At 50.0% G+C, this 27205-nt stretch overlaps 2 protein-coding genes across 2 annotated transcripts in view; both read right to left on the reverse strand.

Annotated features, from left to right (window-relative positions):
* Positions 1 to 2007: 2007 nt before the first annotated feature.
* On the reverse strand, positions 2008 to 4813 carry SUPT4H1 (SPT4 homolog, DSIF elongation factor subunit). The gene is made up of 5 exons (XM_032200838.1): positions 4732 to 4813; positions 4329 to 4435; positions 4183 to 4238; positions 3919 to 3972; positions 2008 to 2430 (listed from the first exon to the last, which is right to left on the reverse strand). The coding sequence occupies exons 1-5, from the start codon at positions 4798 to 4800 to the stop codon at positions 2363 to 2365; spliced, it is 354 nt and encodes a 117-aa protein (XP_032056729.1). The 5' UTR covers positions 4801 to 4813; the 3' UTR covers positions 2008 to 2362.
* Positions 4814 to 8375: 3562 nt separating this feature from the next.
* RNF43 (ring finger protein 43) overlaps positions 8376 to 27205 on the reverse strand; it is a 61742-nt gene continuing 42912 nt past the window's right edge. Inside the window, exons 2-9 of the mRNA XM_032201046.1 lie at positions 26146 to 26268; positions 21756 to 21830; positions 20311 to 20442; positions 19701 to 19802; positions 18941 to 19096; positions 18298 to 18400; positions 16379 to 17908; positions 8376 to 8522 (exon numbers count right to left, since the gene is read on the reverse strand). Coding sequence (XP_032056937.1) covers positions 8479 to 8522; positions 16379 to 17908; positions 18298 to 18400; positions 18941 to 19096; positions 19701 to 19802; positions 20311 to 20442; positions 21756 to 21830; positions 26146 to 26268 — 2265 coding nt within the window. The 3' untranslated portion in view covers positions 8376 to 8478. The remainder of the gene's footprint in view (positions 8523 to 16378; positions 17909 to 18297; positions 18401 to 18940; positions 19097 to 19700; positions 19803 to 20310; positions 20443 to 21755; positions 21831 to 26145; positions 26269 to 27205) is intronic.

Consider the following 27205-nt stretch of genomic DNA (forward strand, 5'->3'; position numbering starts at 1 on the left):
CCTGGGCGGTGAGTTCCTGCAGCTTCCCATGGAGGGGGACGTGAAGCACAGTGCCCACAGACCCACACCCGGAGCCCAGCTGAACAAAACCCTCACTGCCTGGGGCCCTGCACAGGAGATGCACTAGAAAATGAAGACGTGTCTCAGGTCTTTCTTGCTCAGGTTCATCTCCAGCAGCTTCACTCCCCACCCGTCACCAGGCTCCCGCCCTGCTCCACAAAGCCGTGCTGCCACCCTGTGGCACTCGAGCTGTGAGGCTTCAAGGACTGGGCCGGGCCAGAACAGCTGTCCTCTGCTGGCCTCTCAGCCAGACCATGCACAATCTCCTTCCAGGCTGGCTACAGCCAAAAATCTCATTCCCCAGCTCCACCTGCCTCAAGATGGAGAAAGAACCATCCAGCTTGTCCTCCTGGATTCATTTTAAGCTGAACCTCGTGAGCTCTCATCAACCTCATACAGCAGCTGGGATGGTGCTAACTGCAGCTTTCCTGAACCTTTCTTTCTGCATGGGACAAGTGTATCCCAGGGGGATCCCACCGCACCCTACGCCTCTCACTGCAAAGCTGGTCCAAAAACACCCTCCAGGGCCCAAAGTCTCCATCTTGACACCCAGCGAAGTCATGCCTTGAGCCTGACAGGACACTTGTACCTCTCACCCTCAGGCCTGACCTTGGTGTTTCCGAGGTCCATCTCCTGACCAGCCTCTGCAACCACGCAAACCTGGAGGGCAATTTTCAAGTAACTTCAGTGATCTGGACATTCACCAAGGAGGTGTGAAAGCTGGGTTCAAGACTCCTCTGTCCCAGGACTTGAACGTGCTGCTCCATCTTTGCATGGTAAGGCTCTGTCCCCAGCCATAGGCATTTCTGCCACAAAGGACTCAGCTCTCACCACCAAGGTGATCTGCAATAGGAGGTGTGCAATGGACCTGGGAGCAAGTCAGCAGAGACTGACTGCAGCATTGCGTCTGAAAGGACTGAAGAAAAATGTGGTTTAAAACATCTTTCTCAGCGGTCTTCGTTAATGCAGCAGCTCCACGCAACCACCCTCTGCTCACAGCAGGCAGCATGTTTGCTCCGAAATTCTGTGGGAAGCTGTGCTTTGACCTGCAGTGTGAGTCTGGGCCAGCTCTACAAACCAGAGCAGGACAAAAAGCACATTGCCTTAGTACTCCTGTTGACACTCCCCAACAGCGATGCACTCCCTTTGCTGAAGCCACTTTCCTCCTAAATCAGTCATCTTTCAGGTTTTATCAGTTTTCCAGCATCTGTTTACAGAACACAAGAATCAGGCTTTTCAGCTACAGGATTATTTCAGAGGAAAAAAAAAAAAAACAAACAAACTTATTTCACAGAGGTGCTGATCTAGGACTCTGCTCTTGCACAAACCACCTTTGTGATTGGCAGCTGCTGCTGAACTGGAACAAAAATTAGGCAAGCGCCATCTCTCAGGAACAGAAACTATTCAAGCTGAAAGTCCCAACACACCGTGACATCGAGAACTTCACAAATGCTAGACTGGATGGGTGTTTTCACGCCTGCTTGTGGAAGCAACAACAATCCCTCCTCCTATAAGGCCTGGTGCTGCCTCCCAGCCACGCTAGCAATGGGTTCAGCAGGCTCTGGAGGCCACCAAGAGCAGATCCAAGGTCCTTCAAGTCTGCTTCCACATTCATTCTGCAGGACCCTGCAGGCCCAGGGCACTGTGACCTCCATATAACAACCTCCACGTGGAATACTCTACATCACCCTACCTATTCCATCCAGCCATGAGACATATGGGACAAATTGCAAGTCTGCTCACTCCTAGTAATGGACACCCCAATTCAGCCAAGTTCAGGATCCTCCTCTAGAGATGGGAATTGGGTCCATGCTATACAATGGTTGTTGTAGGCTCTGAACTGCACCAGCAGTGTGGCAGGCCCAGCACTGAGTACAAAACCCTTCCTCATACATCTGCACTCAGTGGTAGGTGAAACTTGTGACTGAGAATACAAGATGGACTCAATTCTGACCAAGCACCATGTTTTATTGAAATATTTACAGATGTGTCCCAGCTCTCTTCTTACCCATGGTAATTATAAAATGTTTGTGCATTAACATTAAACACCTCTTTCCCAGTCTCTTTCAAGGATCTAACAGATTTTTATGGTCTTCGTCGTCAGACAGCAGTGTGACTGAGTCCATAGGTATTTCTTGCTGGCTCAGCAAGAAAAGCTGAGCCAGCAAGCTCCCTCTGAGTCCAGGTTCATTTTCCCACATACTACAACTAAAAGGTTTCAGAACAGCGCCCCACATGCCAGTTGCTCCTCCAAACTGCCCAGTGGAGCACCAGGGAATCCTCCACACAGCACAAGAGCCCCTTAGGTTTTTATAGCTGTGTCTCGGGACTTGTAAGCCACACCACGGCTCTTCAGCTCTCGGACGATCCCTGCAGCAAGGAGACAAACACATTTCAGTATTCTCTAGGAGAAGCCCTAAAAAAATCTGATTGCTGTATCATGTAGCCTTCACTGCAGAGATTAAGAACTGAACAATCTTCTTCTCAGTTTCTTCTAACACTTTGTAAACTTCACTGTTAATAGTGAAGTTCCCTCTTCTGATTTAAATGCCTAGACAGAGCTCCCAGACATCAACTCTCACTTTGCTTTGGGAAAGAACTGAGTAGACATTTTGTTTACATTATTTTCTACCTGCAGATGTCTGAATATTATGACCATACTGCATGGGCCAAGCTCTTAATGTAATTCTTAAACCTCTCAGTCATTTCCATGACTTGTCTACACGTTCCACCTTCTCAGTAACCCTGTAAGAAATGACAGCAGAATAGCATCATGTGGTTCAGGATAGCTCTCATCAGCACCACACACCAGGGACAGACAAATGACAGCCTTCAAGGCCCTTGAGTGCAGTCTCTCAGTGGTTCCTGCATTCCCCAGTTCTCTCTCACCTCTGCCTGCGATATGAAGATGCCACACACTCTAACCAAGGCCAAAGAGCATCTCCTACATGTACCCTCTCCTTCTGCCCTGTGCTCCACGTTGTGCTCTGCCTGCAGCTGCATGGAGCACATGCCATCACTTGCTATGTTCCACTTGTTTCAGATGTGTCCAAAGCTGTGCCAGGAGGCTTCAAACCTCATGATGTTCCACCTCTCCCAACACAGACAGCGGAACTCAGGTCAGGGCTTAGGATTCCAGACAAAAGCGTGGCTTTTATACCAGAGATGTGAGATTGTAGTACTCCTAGGAAGGGGCTCAGGTTAGATGTCTGATCAAGGACTGTGGACAGGACAGGGCCTCTTGTCCAAATGGAAAGTATAATCTCTGCTTTATGAAGGTAAGGCCAACTTGCTGCATACTCTGTTTATAAATGAATAAAACCCATCATAGCTTAACAGTGCAGTATTACAATGGAAGGGGTATCCGCTCAACCATCCTTCTCAAGATCATTTTTCAAACAGCACCCTTTTCTGCACAACTCATTTTCATGGACAAACCTTTGTGTTCCCCTGTAGCTGAACAGTTTGAAATGTGCCCACTTTCGGTAGTCATCCTTTAATCACAGTTTATCACTTTGATGCTGTCCAGTATCACAGGTTTTATTCAACAGCATTTTAATATCAACTTCTGGCAGACAGACTGCTGAATGACTCCAGGTAGAAAACCTGTCTACAGAACACCTGAACCCAGCCTCCCATTTAAAGTCTTTTTGCAGTCACCTGGCTAATCCTTTCACCCACATGGTGTGTGCTGTGTTTGTAACACACCGTGTCTACTGAATCCCTAAATGCTGATTTTATCACATATGGCATAATACAATCAAGAGTGTAACTGGCTAATATACAATGCTTAGTATACAGAATAAGCCATCAGTTGCCATCCGTGCAGGAGTGCCTTACACAAGCCGGCAGCATTACCTTGGGGAAGGCGGCCAGTCACAGACACTGCATATACACCCGGCTTGAAGTTACCTGGGGGAAAGAAAACACTGAGATTCTCTGCATGGCAACAGCCAGATGGGCAAAAGCCCCCACCAGCCTCAGCCTGCACAGATGCCCCCTCATCCGGAACAGCAGCCAGAAACCCCTGCAGCAACCCAAAGAACAGCTCCCACTGCCCCAGAGAGGGGTCTGCTGCAGAACAGTTTGCTCCTGTCCAACCCAGGAGGGAGAGACACTCACTGATGCGCTGCCACTTGGAGACCCAGCTGTCCTCCGGGCTCATCATCGCAATGATCCTGTGGGAGAGAGGGGTGTGAGGGAATCTCCCAGCCAAAGTGCCATGGCACTGGGGCTGCCGAGCAGCCCCTGATCACGGCCCCACTCACCCGTCGAAAGAGGAGCTGGTGCAGTCGTAGACCATCTCGCGGTTGCCCTTCATCTGCAGGTAGGCATCGCAGTTGTCGCAGCCGTCGTACTCGAACTGGTCGATGGTCTGAGGGGGACTAAAGCGTCAGCGCAGGGACAGGCCGGGGACAGGAGGGGCTGCAGCCGGCCGGGGAGGGAGGGGAGAGCCGGGCAGCGCCGGCGGGAGCGAGGGAAGCCAGTGCCGGGGCCGAGACGGAGCCCCGGGCCCGGCGGAGCGCGAAGGAGGCCCGGGCAGGCGGAAGAAGGGCCGAGCGGGCGGGCCGGGCCTCGGCCGGCGGAGAGGGGCCCGGGCCGGGACAGGGAGGCCGAGGCGGGGCGGGGGGAGGCGCGGGCGGGGCCGGGGGGGGCTCGGGCCGGGCGCACCTTGACGAGGGAGCAGAGGAGGCAGGCCCGGAGGTGCCGCAGGTCCTTGGGGACGGTCTCCAGCGCCATCCCGCCGCCGCCGCCGCCGCCGCCGCGCAAGCGCAGGACGGGGCCGGGCCGGGCCGGGCCTGCCCGTGGCGGCTGCGCCCAGCCGCGGCCCCGCAGGAGGGCGGCAGAGCGCCGCCAGGGAGGGACGGAGGGGGAGAGGCCGCGGGCAGCGCCGCACGCCGGGACCGCGGCCGGGCCGAGAGGAGCGGGGAGGGCGGGCAGAGGCGAGCCCGGGAGCCGCTGAGGGGCCGCGGCCTCGGGCCCGGCGGGAGCCGCCCGCAGCCCAGCGGCGGGGCCGGGCTCTCGGGGAGCCGAGGCCGGGCCGGAGGTCGCGGGAGCTTCGAGGTGCCGGAGGCCCGCTCTGCCTGCTGCAGCCCCGGGGGACGAGGCCTCGCCCCGTGCCCTGACCTCGGCGGTGTTTGCAGCTCCCCGCGCTCGCTGGGCAGCGAGGCTTCACCTGGCCGGCTGCGGCGGCAGCCACGGGTTGTCAGAAACAACTCACTTGCGTGGCGTGGCGAACAGGCGCTTGTTTCCAACACAAACTCGTCTTGGTACAGAACAAAAACACACGAGCAGACATGATACGTGGATAAATATATTAGTAAATAAATATATTTCTGAGCACATCAGCATATTCACACATCTTTGTTTCTATCAGACATAAATACACAGTTCTGCATATATATAAAACCTATTCCGTTTTGGGTCATAATTTATTCTCAAGCCCCAAGAGCTAGGACAGACTCAGAAAAACAAAACTTATATTCACATTTCAAAAGGATCTGAACTTTAGAGAAGGGAGGAACAGAGGCTCTGTGCAGAAATGGAGGAGGTCCAGCCAGCCTAGGCACTCTGCCCACAGCAACCTAACTCGGTGGGGTTGAAGGTCCTGGGAAGAAAGGCATCCCCGAGGAAGGACCGATGGCTTGGTTGTGGATAGAGTGAGTTCAGGATGCTCTGGCTTCCATCAGTTTTCAGCTGGGTCTTTGGACTCAATGAAGGAAAATGAACTGTTTCATTGCAGTGATACTGAAGACATTTAGTGATGGAGCCTAGGGGTACTGACCACTCAAAAGTATCACTTAAGACGTGAGATATGCAGGAACTGAGAGGAACCATTTCCCATTTTCTCAGATGATACTTCTTCTCTTGTAGGCAGCCAAGGATTGTAGTCCATTTACAGAAGAGGATTCAAAAAACACCTTCCTATAGAATTCCTCCCTCTCTTCCCATCTGAGAACCCGCCTAGATAGACCTGCACACTCTCACAGGAAGCCCCATGGAGAGGGCCTAGCATCTGAGATGTCTGTTTTCTGGATGAAAAGTAGCAGCAGAATAAAAATCAGAAAATGAAAACACTTTCAAGTGGGCGTTGCCCTGCACAGCCCAGTAATACTGCAGTAGGGAGTGGAAAGGGTTTGCTAGTACTGACCACTTTCTCCAGTAACCTTGGGACTTGCTGCAGACTCAAGAGTTCTCCTTTTTTAAGGATAAAGAAGAAAAGAGAAAAAGTACTTTTAGACTGCCAACTAGACACTCATTCCTTTGAGGCAGTGAAATGCATCCCTGGAGGCTCTCAGCCTTCCTGACTCCTAAAGAAACCAGTGTGAGCACCCTGACTTCAAGACACCCCCCTCTTTAAAGTCACCTTGAGCCCTCTAGATGGCCAAGGATGTAGGGAGCTGGTTGAGAGGAGCCATGTGCCACATACACAGAAAGTTGAACTGGGAGAATCTAGACCCTCTCCTGGCTTTATTATTATTATTGTTATTTTTTTTTTCCCTCTAGTTTAAGACAGACTTTCTTGCAAGGGATAAAACAAGAAGAGACCGAAAGGGTTAGAGTATAATTCTGCTGTTTTTTTTTTTTTTTTTTTTTTTTTTTTTTTTTTTTTTAATGTGACAAATTCAGCTTTTCTCTAGACTCAGAGGTCCTGCAGTGGGTTGATCACAGGAGACAAGAAAATGAACACCAGCAAAGGAATAAAGTTATGTTTAAAACAGTGTTATTGGTTGACTTTTAATAACATCATGTTAGTGACTGCCAGCTGGGACAAAGATGCCTTTTTCAAAGATTAAGGGCAGCAAGCCCCGTAGAAACCTTCATCAGAAATGAAGGAAGGCAGAGGCATGATTAGTCTGAACTGGGACTGCCTAACCATTGCACTCCTGGCCTGGGGAAGAGGCTGTTGCTTCACAGGAAGATACAGAAAACTTACCACAGAGCAGATGGGGGGAATGTTTATCCCTATAGCAGGTTTCAGAAGTTACCTTCAGCTCCCTTGCCAATGTTTCGTTAACTCTGAAAACTTGAGATAGTCTTGGTGCCCTACAAACGTGCACTCCACATGGGAATCTGGCTAATTCTTTGGCCTGAATGATCCTTCAAGGCAATGAACTCCACAGTCTCATTCCCTGCTGCAGGAAAACTGTTTATCTTTTGAATTTGCCAGACTTTATTTTACTTGTATGTCTCCAAATTATGAGGCATAGGAAACAAGAATTGGGAATATTCCAAAACCATACCACAAATGGGGTAAGAAGGGAGTAAGTCCAGAGCCTAGAAATTTCTCAGGTTTTCTCCACCATCAAAATGCTAGAAAAGGCAAAAGGGTATTTTGAAAAACTCCTTTGCAAGATCATTTCAAGCATCTCACAGAAATACAAAGATAACGCTGGGTGATAGATGGGGCTCTGCTCTGCATTTCTTACAGATGCTTTTGCTGGGACTTTTTGCTCTGTCTTGGGGAAATGAGAGAGGAAGGAGAGAAGCAGGAGTCGAGTCATGTGAACTCAGGGACTTTCCATGACTCCTGTGATGGGGGCATCTCAAGTTTGAAGTATGCTCAAAAATGTAAGCTCTTAACAGGGCTGGCTACCACACCTATTTTGAGGATAGATGAAGTTACAGGTTGAATGAGAGACTTGTTCACATTACCCAATGACAGGGTGGATTCTTTGCAATGGAGAAAACATGACCCAGCTCTTTCTCAGAAATGGCCATTGTCCCTGCATCTTCACCTCTACCACTGCTGGCAAAATGCAGCAGATGGCTGAGGGACAACAAAGTCATCAAAAGTGGTGAGAGATATTGGTTTCCAATGAAGTCAGAAGAAGCACCTTGCAGGGCAGACCTGAGTGCTGAGATGGAGAACAGCTTGTTGCTGTGTCTGAGATAAAAGTGGAAAAGTTAAATGAAGAAGTCTGGCTTTGACCTAAGAGAGCAAATGAAGTCAAGAGCTAAGGGGCCACAGAAAGTAATTTCTGCAGCTTTTGGTCTTGAAGACTTGTTTATTTTTGAAGTGTTTAGCAAAACCTTCTGTGGCATCAACATGCCAAAATAGCAGCTTGCACTCACTCCGCGAGCTCTCCAGCTGGTGACTCCCAGAACTGGTCTCTGAGCAAGCTAGCCCATGCAGACAGATGCTGCTGGATGAAGACAGGCTGCTTGTGCCTTCGAAGGAGAAGACCTGAAGAACACAACTCTGCATTTGTGTGACCACTGCAACATGGAAAACATGAGGAGACCACAAGCATCACATTGCTTATGTGCAGTCTGCATCACAGTGTGGGCCTTGCAGGTCAGGGCTGGTTATTATGCTTCCTGTGCAGAGACCAAGATGTGAGCTCCACTACGGCTGGTATGCTGAACATCTTTGTTCACTTCAGCTCTCCCGTAAGCAAATTAGCCAGTGTCTTATTAAACTGAGTGTTCATGGACATCCTGGACCTCCTCTTCAGATCCTGCATTCAGAAAAACAAAACAAAACAAAAAAAAAAAAAAAAAAAAAAAGTGTAAGCTACAGCAAGCTGAATGCTTCGGGACCTTGCACTGCTGGGACCTCAACTATTGCAATAGGGAGATTGGATTCTGCAGTGAAAGCCACAAAGTTTCTCTCAGTATTTTTGAGGGGCTTTTCTACCCCCTCTACAATCAGGTTATGTCAATGCACAATAAAACGTAAGGATAAGGCATCAAACTCATACTTGAATATTCAGAAAATACAGGCTAAGGATATGGCAAATCTCAGGATTCATATTCCTACTAGATATTTTCTTTTAAGGCTTTTTGATGTTTGCTCTTGAAGGAAAATCTATACAGCCTTTTTAAAAAATGATTAGCACCAAAACATAACACTGGTTCATATTCACACAGTGCCACGGCATCACACTCCAGGCACAGGGGACAACAACAAAAGAAACTCCAGACAACAGAAGGAGACTGTAAGAGAGGTGTGCATGCAAGAATGGTATGGCACGTGCATTTCATGGTGTTCAGAGGTTGCACAAATTGTTTCAGAGTCTCAAAAGAGCCAAACCCAATGACTTGTTGTTGGCCACTAATGCCAGTCCTCTGTGGCCAGCCAGCAAGGTCTGTAGTTCATGCTCCTCACCAGCCGCCCTCACCTGGTGAACTACTGACAGGCAAGTGTTGAGTAGATTGCATTGAAACATTCAAGTAAGGGCTGCCTAGAAACTGTGCACCCTCAGTTACTGCTTCAAATAGTCTTTTTCTCTCTAATGTGGCTGAGTGTTTGTGCATGCACCATGTTCCCTTTCCCAGATGTCTCTCAAGCCTCTCACACAGAGTAAGCATAGCCCAGTAAATGCATACATGCATTATTTTTCACATTCCCTTTTCCTGAATGTTCCTGAGATCAAAGAGAACCAAATGCCCATATAGCTATTCACAGAGAGCAATTCAAAATGTCTTTTCAAAACAGTCACAGCAAAGTCTTGTTCATTACAAATTGCAAGCTGTAGGAACAAAACCTCTGCAAATTAAATATATGGGAAGAAAACAACTAAAGGGGAATCTGCTTTGAAAATGTAGCTAATAGATGTGGGAAAATGAATGGACAGACACAGCATTATATGTATATATATGTATGTGTGCAGGTCATGGCTAAAGTACCAGAAGGCAGAGTTTGAGAGTATCTGGCACTTGTGATTTGTGTAGCCAGTATGCTGAATAAGCTGTTGCCAGCTGCTTCTCATGTACACTGGCTTATGTGCAATGCAGAAGAGTCTGTATAGCTTTGATTGCCCTGTGATCATCAGAAGTCCTGAGCCTCAAAGAGGGTTATTAAAGTATTTTCTGAAAACTGTGTTTGTGTGTGTGAATGTCAATACAAACCAAAAGAAAAGTTAAAAAAAGTGTTGAATCTAGAGATAGGTGAGAGATCCCCAGCTGCTGGGCTGGCTGTGGAGAACCGCACAGAGCAATGGCCTGAAGGAGCACACCTTGCTGATACAACAGAAATCTTGTTCTTTGGGTATTAACTTGTAATGGTGGTCTTTCCCTGCCCCTAATCCCTTTCGCCTTCTCTAGCAAAGATCAAAGACGTGACATGAAAGGGAATAGCTGAGAAGACAAGCAGGAGCTGGGGGAGAGAGGGAGGATGCTGACAGCATGCTGCAGGAGATGAGATTTCCCAGAGAGAGAAAGCAAGAGGTTTCATTCTGCGCAGGGAGTAATGCAGCTGTTCTGGGATGAGATCCTTGCATGCTGGGGTGGTGTAGGAAGCCATCTAGATGTAATTCATTGCTAGTTGTCTGACTTCTCTTAAAAAGAGCCTTTCAGTGCTGCTTGAGGATTGATTCTTCGTTTAAACTAGTCAGAGCTGTAAGTCCTTGGCATAGTCTCCCAGGCAAGAAAAGTGTGGATGTATCTTTATGCAAAACCCACCAAGAAAAGCTGTATAAACTCCAGGGTTATGCAAGCATCTTTGGGGCCATTGCAGGCACCCTGGTGATGTCTGCAGACAGCATTATTCCCCATGATGCCAGTGCGTGGTACTGCCTGGGAAAGGGGAGTTTCTACAGGGGCTGCGATTCAGCCTTACCAAGCTTCAGCCTCACCTTGCAGCTGGGCGAGGTAAGCACATACCTGGAGGGTGCCACATCCCACAGGAGCACTGTCAGCTTCTGGAAACCCTGGTTTAGGGACTTCCTGAGCCAGAGATTGTATTTGCATCTCTGCATTTGATAGCTCTTGATCTAGGCTCTTGAACCCATTTTACTTCTGGCATGTACATCCTCTGGGCAATGAACATCACAGTTTCTCTATGCCATGTGTTACTTTACTGGGTGTTTTAAAGCTTGTTTCCCATTTGATGCCACTACTTATTTTGTTATAAGAAACAGTGTCTCTTAGCTGTGTTCTCCCCTGCTCTATCTGATTTTGTATCCTCTGTTTCATATCCTTTGCTAGTCATCATTTTCTCAAATGAAAGTCTCTATATTCAGCTTTCTCAAAAAAGCCTTAGCATTGTGACTGTACTCGATCCTCCTGTACTTCTCCCAGGTCTACTACATCCTTTTGGGAGAAGTGGTGATGGGTGGTGCATTCTAGCTCTGAAAGCACTACAGATTCATGCAGTTGCATGATGGCACTTTCTGCTTGTCCTGTACTTGTTCCCAGCTAGCTCGTAATAATCACCTGACTTGTTGACCGAACTACTAACAGCAAGTCCAGGATGCAGTTTTTCTGAGTTAGCTGAGAAGGGCCCATCACTGTGTGTAGGCATTTAGAAGCAGCTCTGCTTGTGTGTGGCATTTTATGTTATGGAATTTCACCCACCACTTTATTGCCCAATAACTCAGCAACAGGAGATCCTTCTGTAGCACTTTGTAACCAGTTTTAAAACTGACAATCCTGGAGGATTTTGTCTTCTTAAAACTTTGTTATCTCCTCTCTGTGCCCAGAATATTTATGAGCTTGCTGAAAGGTGCTGACAGCTGGAGAACTCCACTTCCCTCCCTTTCCGAGTAACTTTCCTCCATTAAGACTGATCTGCACTTTGTCTCCTATTTTTTAGCCAGTTATTTACCTATGAAAGCACCTTCCCTTTTATCCTTTGAGAGCTTCATTCCCTTAAAAGATCTGGGAGGCGTTATCTCTCTACAAAAGCTGTGTTGCCTCCTCCCCTGGGTTTCACATTTAGCCATGTGTCTACAAGTCAGACCCTGTATTTGAACTTTTAACAATTTGCTTGCCAGGAAAGTCAGGCTCATCGTTCTGTTCCTTCAGCTATTTCAAGCTGATACTGCCCTCAGCTCTTTCTTCTGGGTCTGGGCACGGGTAACAGATTACAGTCCACATTTTTGGTTTAGCAGTTTTGTATTTGAGCCCCTGCAGAATGCCCAGGTGAATAATCAATAACCCTGGCAATTTGTTACTGTTCACTTTACTGATTTGTTTCAGAAATGCTCATACTGATGACTTGATCTGTGTGGGATCCTCTAACCCATGCCCTGAATAGAGACGTGCCAGGGTGAGAACTTCCTCAAGCACTTCCCTGCTGATTACTGATCCAGCAAATTCATTTTGCTCCTCTACTTTGCTGTTAACAACCCTTGAACATCCCTCTTAGGCCTGTCTTACTCTCTGGACCTGCAGAGCCTCTGGCAGGCTTCTTTCTTGTGATGGAGCTGAAAATGCTTGCACCAGTAGTCATTCTGTTTTTCACAAGTTGTTCACAGAAGTCTTTCCCGGCCTGCCTCACCATGGCTCTGCACTTAGCTTTACATCCAACTCTCTTCTGATTTCTTGTCTGGCAACACCTTCACTTTTGAAGAATGGCTTATTGCTTCTAATTGCTCTCTCTGCTCTGCTGCCCCACCAAGCCTTTTCTGGGGCCTTTTTGTGGTTGGTGATATGTATGACTCTGGGCTTCTGGTACTGCATCTTTAAACGATCCCTGTGTCCAAAAGCATCTTTTCTTTTGACTGCTTCTTTCACTATTATTTTAAGAAGAGTCTCATGTTTATATACAGACTTGTTTGCAGACTGTGCTAATGCACTGTATTATAACCCAAATTCCATAGTGTTTCTACTTAGGTACAATTGGGGATTTTGTGTTACTTGTCATGGGACTTTATACTCTCCTTAATACACAGTGTCCCTCCTGTGCCCCAGAAAAGGCATACTCTTGTCTGTAATTTCACATGGAAATTGCAGAGTGCCACCGTGTTTTTGTTGTTGTTTACGATTCTTCTGAAAAGTTCATGTCAAAAATTTCATATAAAACTAGGCTTTCTGATTCATCCACTTACATTTTTAACCTTGCAACACTTACTTATCTAGAGGCATACATGCATTTCTCTTTGGACTCCTTGTCTATATTTTGTGTGTCCCATTTAAACAGGACTGTCTATTGGGATTGTTCTTTGCTGTTTTTACCAGTTCTCCACTGATCTTTGTGCAGTGACTTTGTAAGATAAAGTACTGATGTGATCAGAGCTTTAAAAGTTGTGTCATTACAAGCAACATGTTTTCAGCTTGATGGCTTTTCCATATAACCCCTGCACAAGCTTCTGCTCTCTGAAACTTTTACTAGTTCCTAATAAAGTAAAATCTATTATTTTATAAATCTTATAAGGAAATTTTGACTCTCTGTCTGTTCCTGAAAGCACCACAGAAGCTACTACAGTGAAACAGACTTAGAGTGACACTGCTTTAAAACACAGCAGTTCTTTGGGCTCCTGGCAAAAATGAGGTAAGAGGGACCAGAGGCTTCCTGAATGGACATGCTTTGAAAGTCACGCTGGTGCTGGCTCTGGGCAAGTGTCAAGTGCCTTCCCCATTGCACCATCAGGATGGGCACAAATCTGGGCCTCTGGGACAATCCACAAAGCAACAGAGGCATCGCAGCATGTACCTCTGCAATGCCTTGGAGCCCCATGTTAGAACTGTGAAGCCCAAGCAGCAGGTCCCCTGGGCCAGCGAGTGCCCCAGGGGGATCCCTGCTCCCTCCTTCCCTCCAGGCTGGAGGGACACACCTTCCCTCCTCCATCTCCAGGGTGTCCCCAGCACAGATCCTCCCAGTGTGGGGGTCACAGGCAGGGAGGAGCACAGACCAGGGGAGAATAAAACACAGGCTATAAAACATCACAAAATTTAGACAGAGGGAAGGGAAGGGAAGGGAAGGGAAGGGAAGGGAAGGGAAGGGAAGGGAAGGGAAGGGAAGGGAAGGGAAGGGAAGGGAAGGGAAGGGAAGGGAAGGGAAGGGAAGGGAAGGGAAGGGAAGGGAAGGGAAGGGAAGGGAAGGGAAGGGAAGGGAAGGGAAGGGAAGGGAAGGGAAGGGAAGGGAAGGGAAGGGAAGGGAAGGGGAGGGAAGGGGAGGGAAGGGGAGGGAAGGGGAGGGAAGGGGAGGGAAGGGGAGGGAAGGGAAGGGAAGGGAAGGGAAGGGAAGGGAAGGGAAGGGAAGGGAAGGGAAGGGAAGGGAAGGGAAGGGAAGGGAAGGGAAGGGAAGGGAAGGGAAGGGAAGGGAAGGGAAGGGAAGGGAAGGGAAGGGAAGGGAAGGGAAGGGAAGGGAAGGGAAGGGAAGGGAAGGGAAGGGAAGGGAAGGGAAGGGAAGGGAAGGGAAGGGAAGGGAAGGGAAGGGAAGGGAAGGGAAGGGAAGGGAAGGGAAGGGGCACTGCTTAAAACATGAGTTTTATCACAAAGAGTACCAAAACCTGGCAGTACATCACACATTTCCTACAAAGGACACACAACAGTAGCCACCAAAGCCAGTGCATGGTGTTGCACAAGCCTGGCACCTCCATTTCTAAATCTGTCCATTCCTGTGTCTGCTCTTTTGCTCATACACTTCTTCTATAGAGAGAAGTTAAGAGCAGGCAAGCCAATATAGGGATCCTGTTTCTCATGGTACAAAATATATAAGAATGAAGAAATGACAGTTGCACCTATACCCCTGAAACTTCAGGGTGCGGTCACAGAACACAGCACCATGAGGCACATCCCACCATGTGCTTATGGTGTCAGCCTCCAGGCAACATGGAGATGCGAGGTAGCCACACCACACTAGGGGACAGTCACCCCAATGGGTGGCAGCTGGGCTCCTCTTTCAGCAGTTTCCTGGGCCACAGCCTGCCAGGGAAGCCCAGACACTGCTGCAGCCCATAGGGAGGGTGGCAGTGGGTGGCAAAGCCCTGCACTGTCACAGACAGCAGCAAGGTGTGACGTGCTTCCTTGCACTGTACTCTTCCACAGCCACATCTGGAAGAAGCGCCAGCTGCCCTGAGACCTGGATGGAAAGATTGGTGTGTCCTGGTGGCAGCCAATTCTTGCGTGTCCTGGCCATGGTGGGCTGGTGGACGAGGCCATTCACGCTGCACAGGACACTCCCTGTGAGAGGGACATGGAGCAACCCTGGGAGCTGTTTTGGTCCCCCCTTGCTCATGGCTCCTTTGGCCCCAGGTGTGGCACTGCCTCCCCAGATATTGTCCCTTCCCAGCCAGCACCTGGGCTGGGGACAGAGAGGTCCATGCTGAGTCACACCGGTCCCTCGGCTTTGTTTTGCAGTGGGAGCTCACACCAGCTCCTGAGCAACCTGCCACTGTGCTGCGGTCCTGGCAGAGCTGTTTCCTGAGGATATCGCCACACACCGTCTCCAGCTCAGGGCGCATCAGCCCTCAGAGCTACCAGCAAATTGGAGAGACATCCCTGTGCTGCTGCCTCTGTGTCTCTTGAAGTGGCAGCCTCCCTCCAGGCCCTTTGAACAAACTCCCCCATCACCTGCAGAGCCAGGCTCTTCTGCGCCTGGGAAAAACCTGTTCCTGGGAGCCTGGGAGCCCAGCGTGCCGCAGGCACTGCGCCCATCCGGCCTTTCCCCCTGCCCTGATGCCTTCTTGCAGGCACGGCACAACCAGGAGCCTGGGCGTGGTGTTGGGCTGGATAGACAAGCATGGGGAGGAAGTTATTATCTCTGTGGTACAATGGGCATGGTGAGTCACGAGTTTAAGGCCGGCATTTTAACAGAAATTAGGCAGCCAGATCTGTATTCGGTACCTAAATCAAAATGATTTGCCTCAGGACCTGCAGTGAGTCAGTGGCAGGGTGAGGAAGGGAGCCAGGTGCTGCTCTGCTGCCAGCACCTGGCCTTGCTAACTTGCAGGCTGCTATTTGCAGAGTCCAAGAGAGCAAGGCTTGCGAGCTAAACCTGGGCTGGCTCTTTCAAATGTTCTGGTATTTTCCCTCTCACAGAGAGAGCCAGAACTGACGTACAGGCAAAAGGCCAAATCTTAATTACACCTAATTTTCAGAAGACACTAAAAAGTAACTCCCACACATCAGAGGCAGGTGAGACAGGAGGGATGTGCAAATCCATAAACTCATTTAGTCTGTTCCTCTACTACATCCGGCCATGCACACTCATTTCCTTGTTGAGTCCAGCAGGCTGGGGTTAACTGTATCAACTAAGCCCACTAAGCCTTAACAATAATGACTTTGCCACTAGGACATCCAGACTGCGGTAAGGATACTTAGAATTGTGGTTCCACCCTTTCCTTTGTGAGATAATCCAGTGGCTAGAGACCCCCTAAACAGCTTCCTTATTTCTCACTTGTATTATTTTAGGATGAGATTGCAGGGTTTGGTGCACTCAGCTGATGTATTAACACATGCTAATTGTTCAGGCCATCATCTCAGGACAGGTAAGCTCTGAAAAACTTCTGTCACCAGTGGTCCTGTAGGAGAGCCCACCATTAAGGTGCAAATGTCTACCAGCACCCAGAGCAGCCTCATGCCCATCCTGCAGCAAACCACCTCCACTCACCTGCCTGCTGAAAGAAGAGGCCAATACCAGACTTACCCTGACTACACTGCTGCGGTGGGCAGTGCAGGCGAAGACTCAGATTGTGCTTTGCTGTGCCCATCCCTGAGAAACCAGCAGGAACTGTGTGGTTTCCCTCCCATCCTGACATCCCCTCTTCCTGCTTTTTCAGCTCTGAGCTAGACTGTGGCACTAAACACTTCCAAAGTGGCCGAGCACCCAAGCTGCAGGGCAAGGAAGCGCTTGGGATCAGGGGCTGGACTTCAGGGGAGCAGCGGTGGCCAGTGGGGTGGCCATGAGAAATGTGAGTGTCACAGGCTTTGGGCAAGGCTGAGTCCTCAGGCAGGAGAGAGGGGTCGGGTTCCAGGGGACATTTCCTTTTCCTTCTGTGGTGACGACTCTGTAAGCTGTGTCTCTGCAGCAGCAGGACAGGGGACGTGCCTGCTGCTCCTGATTGTCTGGTGGCATCTAGACTGAAGTCCAACCTGTTTAGAGAAGCAGAGGGGACATGTGGGGGCTCCCGGCCTTGCTGGGAACAGGCTGTCTGTCCTGCTGGAGGTGCCTCCTGTAACACCGTGCTGCCTTCCACAGGCTGCTGACAATGATGGCTCTTCTCAGCTCTCTTTTGCATCCGAGCACCGTGGAAGCCAACCTTGGTCCCAGAGTACCGGGACTTGCGCTGCCCAGGCCCTTGGCCGGCCCGCCCAGGAGGGCACTCTGCGTCCCGTCTGTAGTGGTGGTGCTGGTGGTGGTGGTAGTGGACATGGCTGAGCACCTGGGCCTTGGATGGAGCAGCACCCCCAGGCACCACCAGGTCCAAGGACCTGGGCCGCGTCTCCCTTGGTGGCCGCTGCCGCTCCTGCCCGTTGTCTGTGGCGGGCCCCTCTGAGCTGCAGTACACAAACGGGTCATAGTCACTGCTGAGGGAGCTGCGGAACGTGGAGCAGCTGCCATGGATGCCCTGCAGACTGACGTCTGTGCAGTTCAACATGGAGTCGCTGGAGGAACCGTGGCAGGGCCCCGAGCTGGAGTCACTGCCCGGCCCATCTGCCAGGTACCCACTGTGCTCTGTGAGATAGCTCTCCCCGGAGCCGCTGCTGTTGTGCTGGTGTCCATGGCCAGCCCCTCGGCGCAGGGCAGGTGCCCGGTGCTGCCGCTGTGCCAGGGCTGCCTTGAGTCCCAGGCAGGGGGGCTGGGGCTGCAGGGGGCACATCCTATGGGGTGTCGGAGGCTGCCCACATGCTGTGGGGCTCGGATGCTGCTGGCCCTGCAAGCCAGGGACCAGGGGGGATGGGTGGCTGCAGGCAGGCAGAGAGGTGGCTGGCCTGTAGGGCATGTAGTGGATGGTGCTGAAATCCAGCTGGGAGAGCTCCGGAGAGTGGAAGAAAGGGTTGCCATGGGCTGGCTCTGGGGGGAAGCTCCTGAGGTTTCTCTGAGGGTAGGCATGTGGGAGGTGGTAAAGGGCATGTCCTGGGTGCTGGCGGAAAAGGTGCAGTCGCCGTCCAGGTTCCATGTCCCGAGGGGCCAACCTGGAGCCTGCCACTGGGGCCTGGTCAACCGAGTCTCGGGCTGAGAAGAGAGAAGGTAGTATTCAGCATATGTCCTGTGGCCCAGATACAGTTGGCCTGGCACTTGCGAGTCTCTACTACATACCCACGTCCTGTCTGTGTCCTCATGGCTGCCAGCAAATTGTCCTGCACCCTCTTTGGTGCCCCAGTCCCCAGCCCTCACCTCCCTTCCCCATAGGTCTTGAGACTGGCTCTGATCCTGCCCCAGCCCAGCACCTCACTGTGCACCACTGGGATGGGGGCTTTTACACACAGAGATCCCCCACACCTCCATGCACTCACCACCCCATATACCCATATGCACAGAGACACGTTCCCATGATGCACCCACTGCATCACCCAAGGGTATGTAGTCCCCCTGAACCAGAAAATGCTGTGTCTGAGCCCTACCAAGAATATTGAACATGCAAAGTGGACACGTGTGGTGTTGCTGCAGCCAGGGGTCAACACACTCCCGGTGAAACTCATGGGAGCACGAGATGATCCGCAGTTCCTAAAGAGAAACAGGGAGAGAAGGCTGAATGAGAACCATGTCCCAGGAGCTGAGCATAGGGAGGGGGGCTCTTGATGCTCCAGAAAGTGAGACTTGAAGGATGGAGACATCTAACAGTGAGCCACCTGCTGCCCAGCTTTGCACAGAGGAGGCTGCATGCAGCTTTGGGGGGTGATGCCTGGGATTGGTGCTAGTCCTCAGGGTAAAGGGGTATTATGGGCTGACTGTTTTGGAGAAGCAAACCCCACTTTTGCCCCATTGTTTCAACATGGACACATCAGGGGCATTTTATCCTTCAGTGACAGCTGGAGACCCGTCTGTAGGGAACTGGAATCTGCAAGCAGGGCCACTGCTTTTTGGCCAAGGGGCAGGCAGATATCCATCAGTGATGGCCCCTTCCCAACTTTCAGGAGCTGCTGAAGGAAAACGCCCAAGGTCCCCCAACCTCTGCCAAGCTGCTCAGCTCCTTCTGCAACTCTGCCTGCCCACAGCCAAGCAGCTCAGAGCTGATGCTCACTAGCAGCCACGCCTGCAGCCTACCTGGCCCTCGCTGAACTCCTCCAGGCAAATAGCACAGACTGGGGCTGAGCTGCAGCTGCTGGCGGAGTCCCACCGTGACGCCTGCCGGCACCTGGCCTGGTAGTTGCGTGTGGCCAGCTGCCCGATGGCCTGCATGGTCTGCTGCTGCAAGGAGTCCTGACAGAAAGAAAGGAGGCTTTCATGAGAGGGTCAACCTTGTGTTGTCATGTTCCTTGAGGCTCTTCCACTTTTCAAAATGGGATTATTGGGGATTTGAGAACAATACTCATTTCCAGAGGCGACTCTTTGCCTAACCTGGCATAGCCAGAGGGGGCTTTGACACCAGCAAGAAACGTCTGGCACTGGCCATTCAAAACCACTCAGCAGTTCCGGATTTTATGTCTTTCTATTGGAAAAAACAGGGTATTTTCAAATCTGGAGATACATATAACTCTGTAAAGACTTTTATTTAATTAGTTTCTATTAAAATACTAAATCTTCTACAGGTAACACTGTTAAAATCAAGAGCTTGCAGGCCAACTTCGCAGCTTTAGGTGCTGAGACAAGCTCTGAAAGGTGTAGGGAGTGTGGCAGGCTGCTATGCTCATGGGGTGGTGGGAGGAGAGCGAGGCCACTGCACAAGGGATGCTCCACATACCCTTGGCATGCACCTGCCTTGTCTCCAGGTCACAGAGGCACTTTTCTTCCCCCAAACTGGGTTTGTGGCTACCATTGTTGTGTTTCTGCTTCCTCAGACACATCTGATCCATGGGATGCTTACCTGAGTCCTGTTCAGCTGGCACTTTGTGCGGACAACAAAAATCAAAATGATGACAACAACAGTGCTGACCACCGTGAGAAGAATCCATACATCGTAGTCTGGCTGATGGATAAAACAGAAAATAGATTACTCTTGTGTGGCAGAGGTGGGAATTAGAGGATAAGCAGGGGAATTCAGATCTCTTCCTGACCATCGGCCTTTGAATGCATCAACTCTGATTCCTTGCTCTTTACAGCTGAAAGAAAAAGGGTTCAGACTTTTCTGCACACTTTGGCAGGAACGGATTTTTTGTTTTGCAGCACCTCAGCTCACTATAGGCTGCGGTCTAAGGTAGCACAAGATAAGAAAATCAAGGCTCAGTCTCATATAAAATGATAGGAAATCCTCTCACCTCACTCATGATCTTTAAGCAAAAGGAACTAAATAAGCTGAAAGAGCTTCTGAGCATTTATTTGCAGCAAAGCATCTGAATGATGCAGATAAGCAGAATGGCTCTGCAGAGCTCCTGCAAAGGGCTGTGATCTCTGTCCATCGGGAGGAAAACCCAGCAGCTTTAGAAAAGTCCTTGGGAGAGAGGATACAGAAGACAGTGGAATGGTGTGTGTCTCACCCAAGCTGGTGGCTCCTTGACCTCTATCTTCACATGGGCCTCTCTGTTCTTGTTCACGACACCCATGAGCAGCTCAGCATCATGGCCCCTGATCAGAACCACAGGCTGACTCAGCCCTCTGGGCTTTCTCAGCTGTAAAGAAACAAACATTGTGAGAGATGGTCCAGAACAGCCTGAAACAAGGACTATCCCAGCTCCCCGGGCACATCTGGTTCCTCCCAATACGTCTTGTAAACACTTCAGAGAGTAAGACTGCTCCCCCAGATTGCACTATCCCTCTGTGAGGGAATCAGATGGAATCTTTCACCAACTCTTCAGAACAGCTTTCGTTATTTCCTTCAACAGTGTCTCCTCCTCATGCACAACTGGACACTTTGTTCAGTGTTGTTCATGCTCCTCTTTGAAGCCCCACTGCAAAAGTCCTTGGTCTCTCCTCTCCCATGTGGCAGCTGCCAACAGCACCACTGAGTGCTGCCTTTGTTGCAGAAATACTTCACCTCCTTTTCCTGTGAGATACATCAGAGTCTCCCCTCTCCTCCCTCTGTGATCTACAGGACATTGTTTGTTTCTGACCATACCTTTTTCCACCATAGACATATAGTCTAGGCAGCCTCGCACAAGCAGGCTCAGCAAGTCCATGTGTTCTCTCTTCCACATTGACCTGAACTGGGGTGGCCACCTGACCCAATATGCATACTTCCCATATGCATACTGAGCAACCTCAGCATTGCCTCATGAGCCTTCACCTGCTTCCACATTTCTCTGGCATTAGAAATTAAGTGCATGAAAAAAACACAAGGGATGGATCCAGTGACCAGGAATCAAACCAGAGTTTTGCTGATCTCAGGAACCAGCTCTCCTATCTGTCCTCTTATCTAGGGCTGGATGTTTTTCATTATACCTTGATTATTCCAACGAGGAACCTAGTCCCCTCCAGAGATTAGCAATGGTGGTGGAAGGTATCTCTGGAAGTCTATAGGCCAATGCCTAACTTGTAGCAGGATTATCACAAACAGCATACCAGGGTGGCCAGGACTTTTGCTTGAAAACTTGAGAAATCACCTTTCCTCTAGATAACAACAGGGCTGTCCCTACCAGATGGGCCCTGTTAATCTGTGACTTCCCACAAGGAAGCATCCAGCTCCTGGAAGAAACATTCAATTGACCAGACGATGTTCTTTAAGAGCAGCAAGGTGCTGTTCACAAGCTGCTGCCTTGCTTGTTCTGCCTGCTGATCCGGAGGCTCACCAAGGGACGAGCAAAAGAGAAAAGTACTGTCCATGAGCATGGACAAGCTGTGTAAGAGTTAACACTCAAATCCAACTTGCATTATCTTCCTGGGACATCCCACTGGATGTTGGTGGCTGGTAGGTCCTGACCTGTGCACATTTAGGGATGTGACAGGGGCACTGCAATTTGTTTGGTAATATCAGTGAGGTCTGTACCTGATCAGCAGCGCTTTCATCATCGGTAATGTCAAAAAGGATAGCACGGGCTCCACGTTCCCCTGCCAGCTTTGCCTGTCCAAAAGAACAGAAGCTTGAGTAGACATTTTATATTTTACATCTATATTAACATCTACCATTTGGATATGCATTTGCCTCCCTGGCTCTTCACAGGAGAAAGAAACACCTGCTGCTTAGACTGACAAAATAGCTTACACCCTCATTTCTGATTTGTGTTGAGCTGCAGTGAAACCAGTGTCTGCTGTTGCTACAGCTCTAGCACTCATGGAAGGTTTCCCCACACAGTTTCAGACACAAATTTGTTGGTGTGCTTGCAGTCACAGAAACCCATAAACCTAGACACCAAATCCCCTGCATGTCTGTGCCATGGGCCCCTTTGCTTCAGAGCTGGGTTGTTGGGAAGATCTGCAGCTCCATTAGCACTGCTCACTGCTAGACAAGCCTCCTGTCCCAGGAGAGCAGGGACTGCCACAGGTCCCCAGCTCCCACTGCAGCTGCACCAGCTGGGGGCTGTCTATAGGATCAACTCTCATATACATTGCTCTCTCTGATCCCTGGTCCCCACATTCATCAGGGAGACGTGATCCCTGGGATGCAGGTCTAGGATTAGGAGTAGGATCAACCCTGCTGTGCTCCTCACAGCCCACCTCATCATTGCAGCAGTCTGATGAGGACAGCTTTGAGGCCCACCCAAGTGAGTGTAAATACCATCCTGGTGAGGTCAAAGCACACCAAAGAACCTCATGTGGTCACCCACATTCTCCCACTGAGCCCTTCGAGCCCTTAAGGTAAGCAGAGGCAGCCTCTTGTGAAAGGGAGACAGGAACGTGAACAAAGTGCAGGGCTGGGCTGCTGTTACTCATGCGGAGTGCTTTGATTTGTGCGTCCCGAGCGCCTGTGCAAACAGGGATCTGCTGTAGCTGCTGCAGCAGTTTGTCCACTGCATTGCCAAACTCCAGCTCTGGGGGCAGAGGTCAGTGCTGCAGCTTCCCAGCTGCAATATCAAAAGCGGTGCGCTGGGAAGGACAGGGTGAGCAGCAGCCTCCGTGCTCATCAGGGAGGAGCTGGGGGCCAGGGTCAGGTGCTGTTTTGGGGGACAGGGACAGGGACAGTGATGGGAATGGAGGTGCAGATGGTGGGGAAGACTGGGGAGCTCCAGGAGGTAGGGCTGAGGGCTCTGAGTCATTGATGGGATTGGACACTCCTGGGTTTGGTAGAACAGATAGGAAAGATGGAAAAGTGGGATTAGAGGCTCAGGGCAGGGATCAGAGACTGGGGTCCTGCCTGGGATGAAAGAAACCTCAGCGTTTGCCAGCACCAAGGAACAAACAGGACTTTCAAGTAGTAACTTCCACCCATGGGAGCCAGTCAAGCTTTGATCAACAATGAAGAGCTCTACAAAGATTTTATCCTGCCAAAGACACTGATGATGGGAAAACAAACAACTGAGACTGGACAAGCGATTCTTCACAACATCTTACAGACTCCTGTTGCAAAGAACACAACCTGGTATTCACAACCTGCTTGCTGCAAGCATTTTCTGAGTGCTTGCTGTCTCTGTGACAGATCTCTTCAGCCACATGGCATAGCTACCCTTGCTCTTTGAGGACTGAAACACTTTCAGTGCAGATCTGCATTTGCACAGTGATTTAGGAGATTCCAGCAGTCTGTCAACCAGACTAGCAATCAATGTTTCACTTGGGAAAAAATATACCAAAGAATTGCAAATGATGCAGCAGCAGAAGGATAAATGAATCACTTTGATTTGACTCCAGAGGTGTCCTCCATGGCCACCTCTCCCCAAGCAGACCAGACACATTCCCTAACAATTTTAGCTTTGGGTGCTGAACTAGCACTAGAATCTCAGAGAAGAGAAGCAGAAAGTGCATCAGGCGGCTGCTGGAGTCATTCTTATGCTGGGCTTGAAAGTGCTGTCTGTGCACTGCTTGGCTGGGTGACAGCTGCAGGAGAGTTTATGATAACACTTTGCACATGGCTATTTTTATCACCATTGATATAGCACTGCAATTCAACATGCAGAGTTTGGCCACAGGAAACATATGCCAAGGAAGCAAGGCTTCTGCCCCAGCATGCACCAGCCACATCCTACAGCTGCCCACCTGCTGTCAAGGAGAAGAATTGTCCAAAGCCTTTAGGACAGAGATCTGTCTGATGCTGGAGGGAAGGAGTTTGGCAGAAGCTTCAAGAGGATGGAGAAGCATCTGGACCCTGATGCAGAAGGACAGCAGTTGCAGCGGGTAGAGGAGCCAGGGTACAAGGCAAAAGGAGGGCCCAGGGATGTAGCTGTCTGAAGGAGCATTTGTCTGTATTTCATGGCTAAACTAGCCCTACGTGGGGGAGAGAGCTATAAGCATCTCCTGGTGAGATCTTGCAGCAGGAGTGCCTGCAGGCAGGATGATGACTGACATCATATTCAGCTGGATCTCAAAACCCAGGGGTGGATTCAGCTCTGGTAATAAAGCAAAGATGGCTAAAGGCCATCTATCAAGCCTCTATCAAAGTCACTCTATCAAGCCACATGCATGGCAATGAATTGAGGGTTTTATTTGCCTTGTGGGGTTAGAAGTGCTAGAGAAGGTCAGGGCTAGTGAGGATGCAGCAATGGAGCATCTCTTGTCCTCCCTGTGCTGATCTTCCTCAGCTGATCCCCAGGCTCAGTAATACACTGGTACTTGCAGTGCTGTGATCAGAGGCTGAGGCCAGAGAGGTTAAGGACAAAAGTAGCAAAACAGTTTTAAAAGTCTTCTGCTTTTATGTTCTTATATGGAATATGAATCTTTGAAGTTGCTCTTCCCTTCCTGTTCAATCTCATCCACGGTAGCTGCACTGGCCAAACCTGGCATTGCTGCCCACAGCAATGCCCACACGAGATGTGGTAGCACAACTGTTGTAACACAATGTTCACAGCTGGATGGGCACAGGACAGTTGTAGTACCCTGCTGCGCTCCCTAAAACACTTGCAGAGTCCTTGCTCTTACGTGTATCACAGGCTGCACTGGAAGCCCGTGGGTGTGCTCTTTCTCCTACCCTCCTCATGCATCATTAGCACCTTTAGGTGTGACCAGGCCATTTTGCAGGTGCAGGATAATTGACAGTAGGTCAATAACTCCTGCACACTAAGTGCTGGCTTGTGCTAACAGCTGGCATCAGCTCCAGAGCAGCAGCAAACCAAATTCAGGCTTCCATCCAGTCCAAAAAGGGGTGGGCACTGCTGTCTGACTGCCCATACGGCTGTGAGGAAGCAGCCCTGAGCTGGCAAATACGCACAGCAGTTGTCACAGCATCACATCTCCTTGCTTTTGTCACCACAGCCTCTGTTAAAAAATCTGCTGTGCAGGAAGGGCTGCTTAGTACTAATTTTACCTGCCCTCTTCAGCCAAGCTGCAGGGAGGACAGGAAAGGACCCTGTTCCCAGCACAATGTCACCACCAGCAGAAAGCAGACAACAGAAGCTACATCACCTGAATGCAATCCAGACAAAGTAGAGCTAAACAAGACTCTGTTTTTACAGTGCTTGTGGAAAATAATATAACATATTCTACAGAGATAATAAAAGGACATAGACTGAACCACTGAAGAAAAAAGCTAATGTTAGCTTTATCCACTCAACTTTATCAGAGACACAAAGATTTTAAGGTTTAAAATGACCCTCGTTCTCACCTGACTTCCTTATTACCAGAGAATTGTACCAGTGACCTCAACTTTTGACACAGTAACTGCCATTTCACTAAGGCACCTCTTTTGCAGAAGACCTGATCTGAAGACCTCTGGGATCTCCCATCCCTTTATAAGGTGGTGGTGGCCCTCACTGTTAAAGAGTCACTTTCTGTTTCTAGTTTGCCTGTTTTGCATTTTTCTGAATTGCTCAGTGTTGATCCTTCATGTGCCTCATCTATTGAAGTAATGCAATATAACTTTAAAAGACAGAAGACATTTTCTGTGTCCATGGTTCCCACAGCAGAGGACACCAGAAAACACAAATCCCTCCAACAGGCCAGCAAGCAATGGGAGGGTGCATAATGCGGGGCACAGGGCTGCCAGGCAGTAAAGTGTACGGGATGCTGAGGTAAGGTCTGAGCTGTCCCAGAGCAGTCAAGTTAGGGAAAACTCTATACCTTTTACAAAGCCAGGAAGTACAAAAAGTAAGGAGGAATGGGTATTAGGGAAGGTTGGCACAGCGTCTCTCCCAGAGGATACTTTCTGCCAAAGTCCATGCTCTATTCTTGTTCTTTTCTCCGCCCTCCAGCAGTTCTTTCCTGCCCTGCTGCTTCCTCCAGCTCTTACTCTGTTGTGCATCACAGGTTTCATCTCCCAGGTTGGTGCCATTCAGGACTTTTTTTGCACATACCTTGTTAGCCAGCGACAGGCATGGGTTGGGATCCCGATCTGGCTGCTCAAGCTTGACAATGGTGATGAATCCTGACTCCGTGTGCTCATCCTCACTGGTGTTGCACAGGGACAGCGGGTGGGACTGCAGGACAAAAGCAAAAGAAACTCAGATCCTGGGGCTCAGCACTGCAAAGGGTGGCTTGAGCTCACTGCAAACTCTGTGTCTCAAGGATCTGCCAAGAATGTGTAGGAGACACCGCTGGGATCCCTGCAGTGGGCATTACCCACTGCAACATCCTGTGTCTGAGCGTCAGAGAGGCTTTGAATGCCACAAGAAGCAAGCCACAGTTTGGTCCACCAGGGAAACATCCCAGAGAGAGGTGAAGTATCTACCATGGGCTGCACACAGGTCTGGCTTTGTCCCAGACCTGTGTGCAGGTCTGGCTTTGTCAAAGCCAGACCTGTGTGGATTCTGGGTTGGGGTGTGCAGACAGTGCTGGCTCAGCTGCTGTGGGGCTGCTGGGGCCCCAAGGCACAGGACCCACTTCCCACAGCCAGCTTGCTTGCAAGCAGCAGCGACACAATGCACAGCTCCCCAGCTTACAAGAAAAGCAAACTCCTGGTGCCCTCAGAGAATCAGCAGTTCTTGTTCCTCTGCCACCAGACTCAACAACTTTATGATGAATTTGTAGAAGAGAAGCCAAAGGAACTGTTGAAAAACTCAGAACAGGTAGCAGCAAAGAAATACCACGAATGAGAGGGGAGAAGATAAGATCCCAGTAACCACATCCCTGTGAGTCCTGGAAAAGTATTCACCACATTGTGCCAAACTGATGGCAGTGGGGAGCAGAGCTCACAGCCACCATGGGACATCCGTATGGGATGGGGTTGGGGCACCATGCCTAGGTGCACACCTCTGTGGAGCATCCTGCAGCAGGGGCCATGGCCTGCCCCAGCCTATCACAGGGACATGAGGGCAAGGTGAAGTCCTGCCAGGGGCTGAGTGCCACACTGGTCCCTGCCTGTGAAGTGTGTGATTGCTTCTGATTTTTCAGTCCGGCGGTAGAGGGAAGACAGTC

The sequence above is a fragment of the Aythya fuligula genome, chromosome 20, assembly GCF_009819795.1.
Source record: "Aythya fuligula isolate bAytFul2 chromosome 20, bAytFul2.pri, whole genome shotgun sequence".
Taxonomy (NCBI): domain Eukaryota; kingdom Metazoa; phylum Chordata; class Aves; order Anseriformes; family Anatidae; genus Aythya; species Aythya fuligula.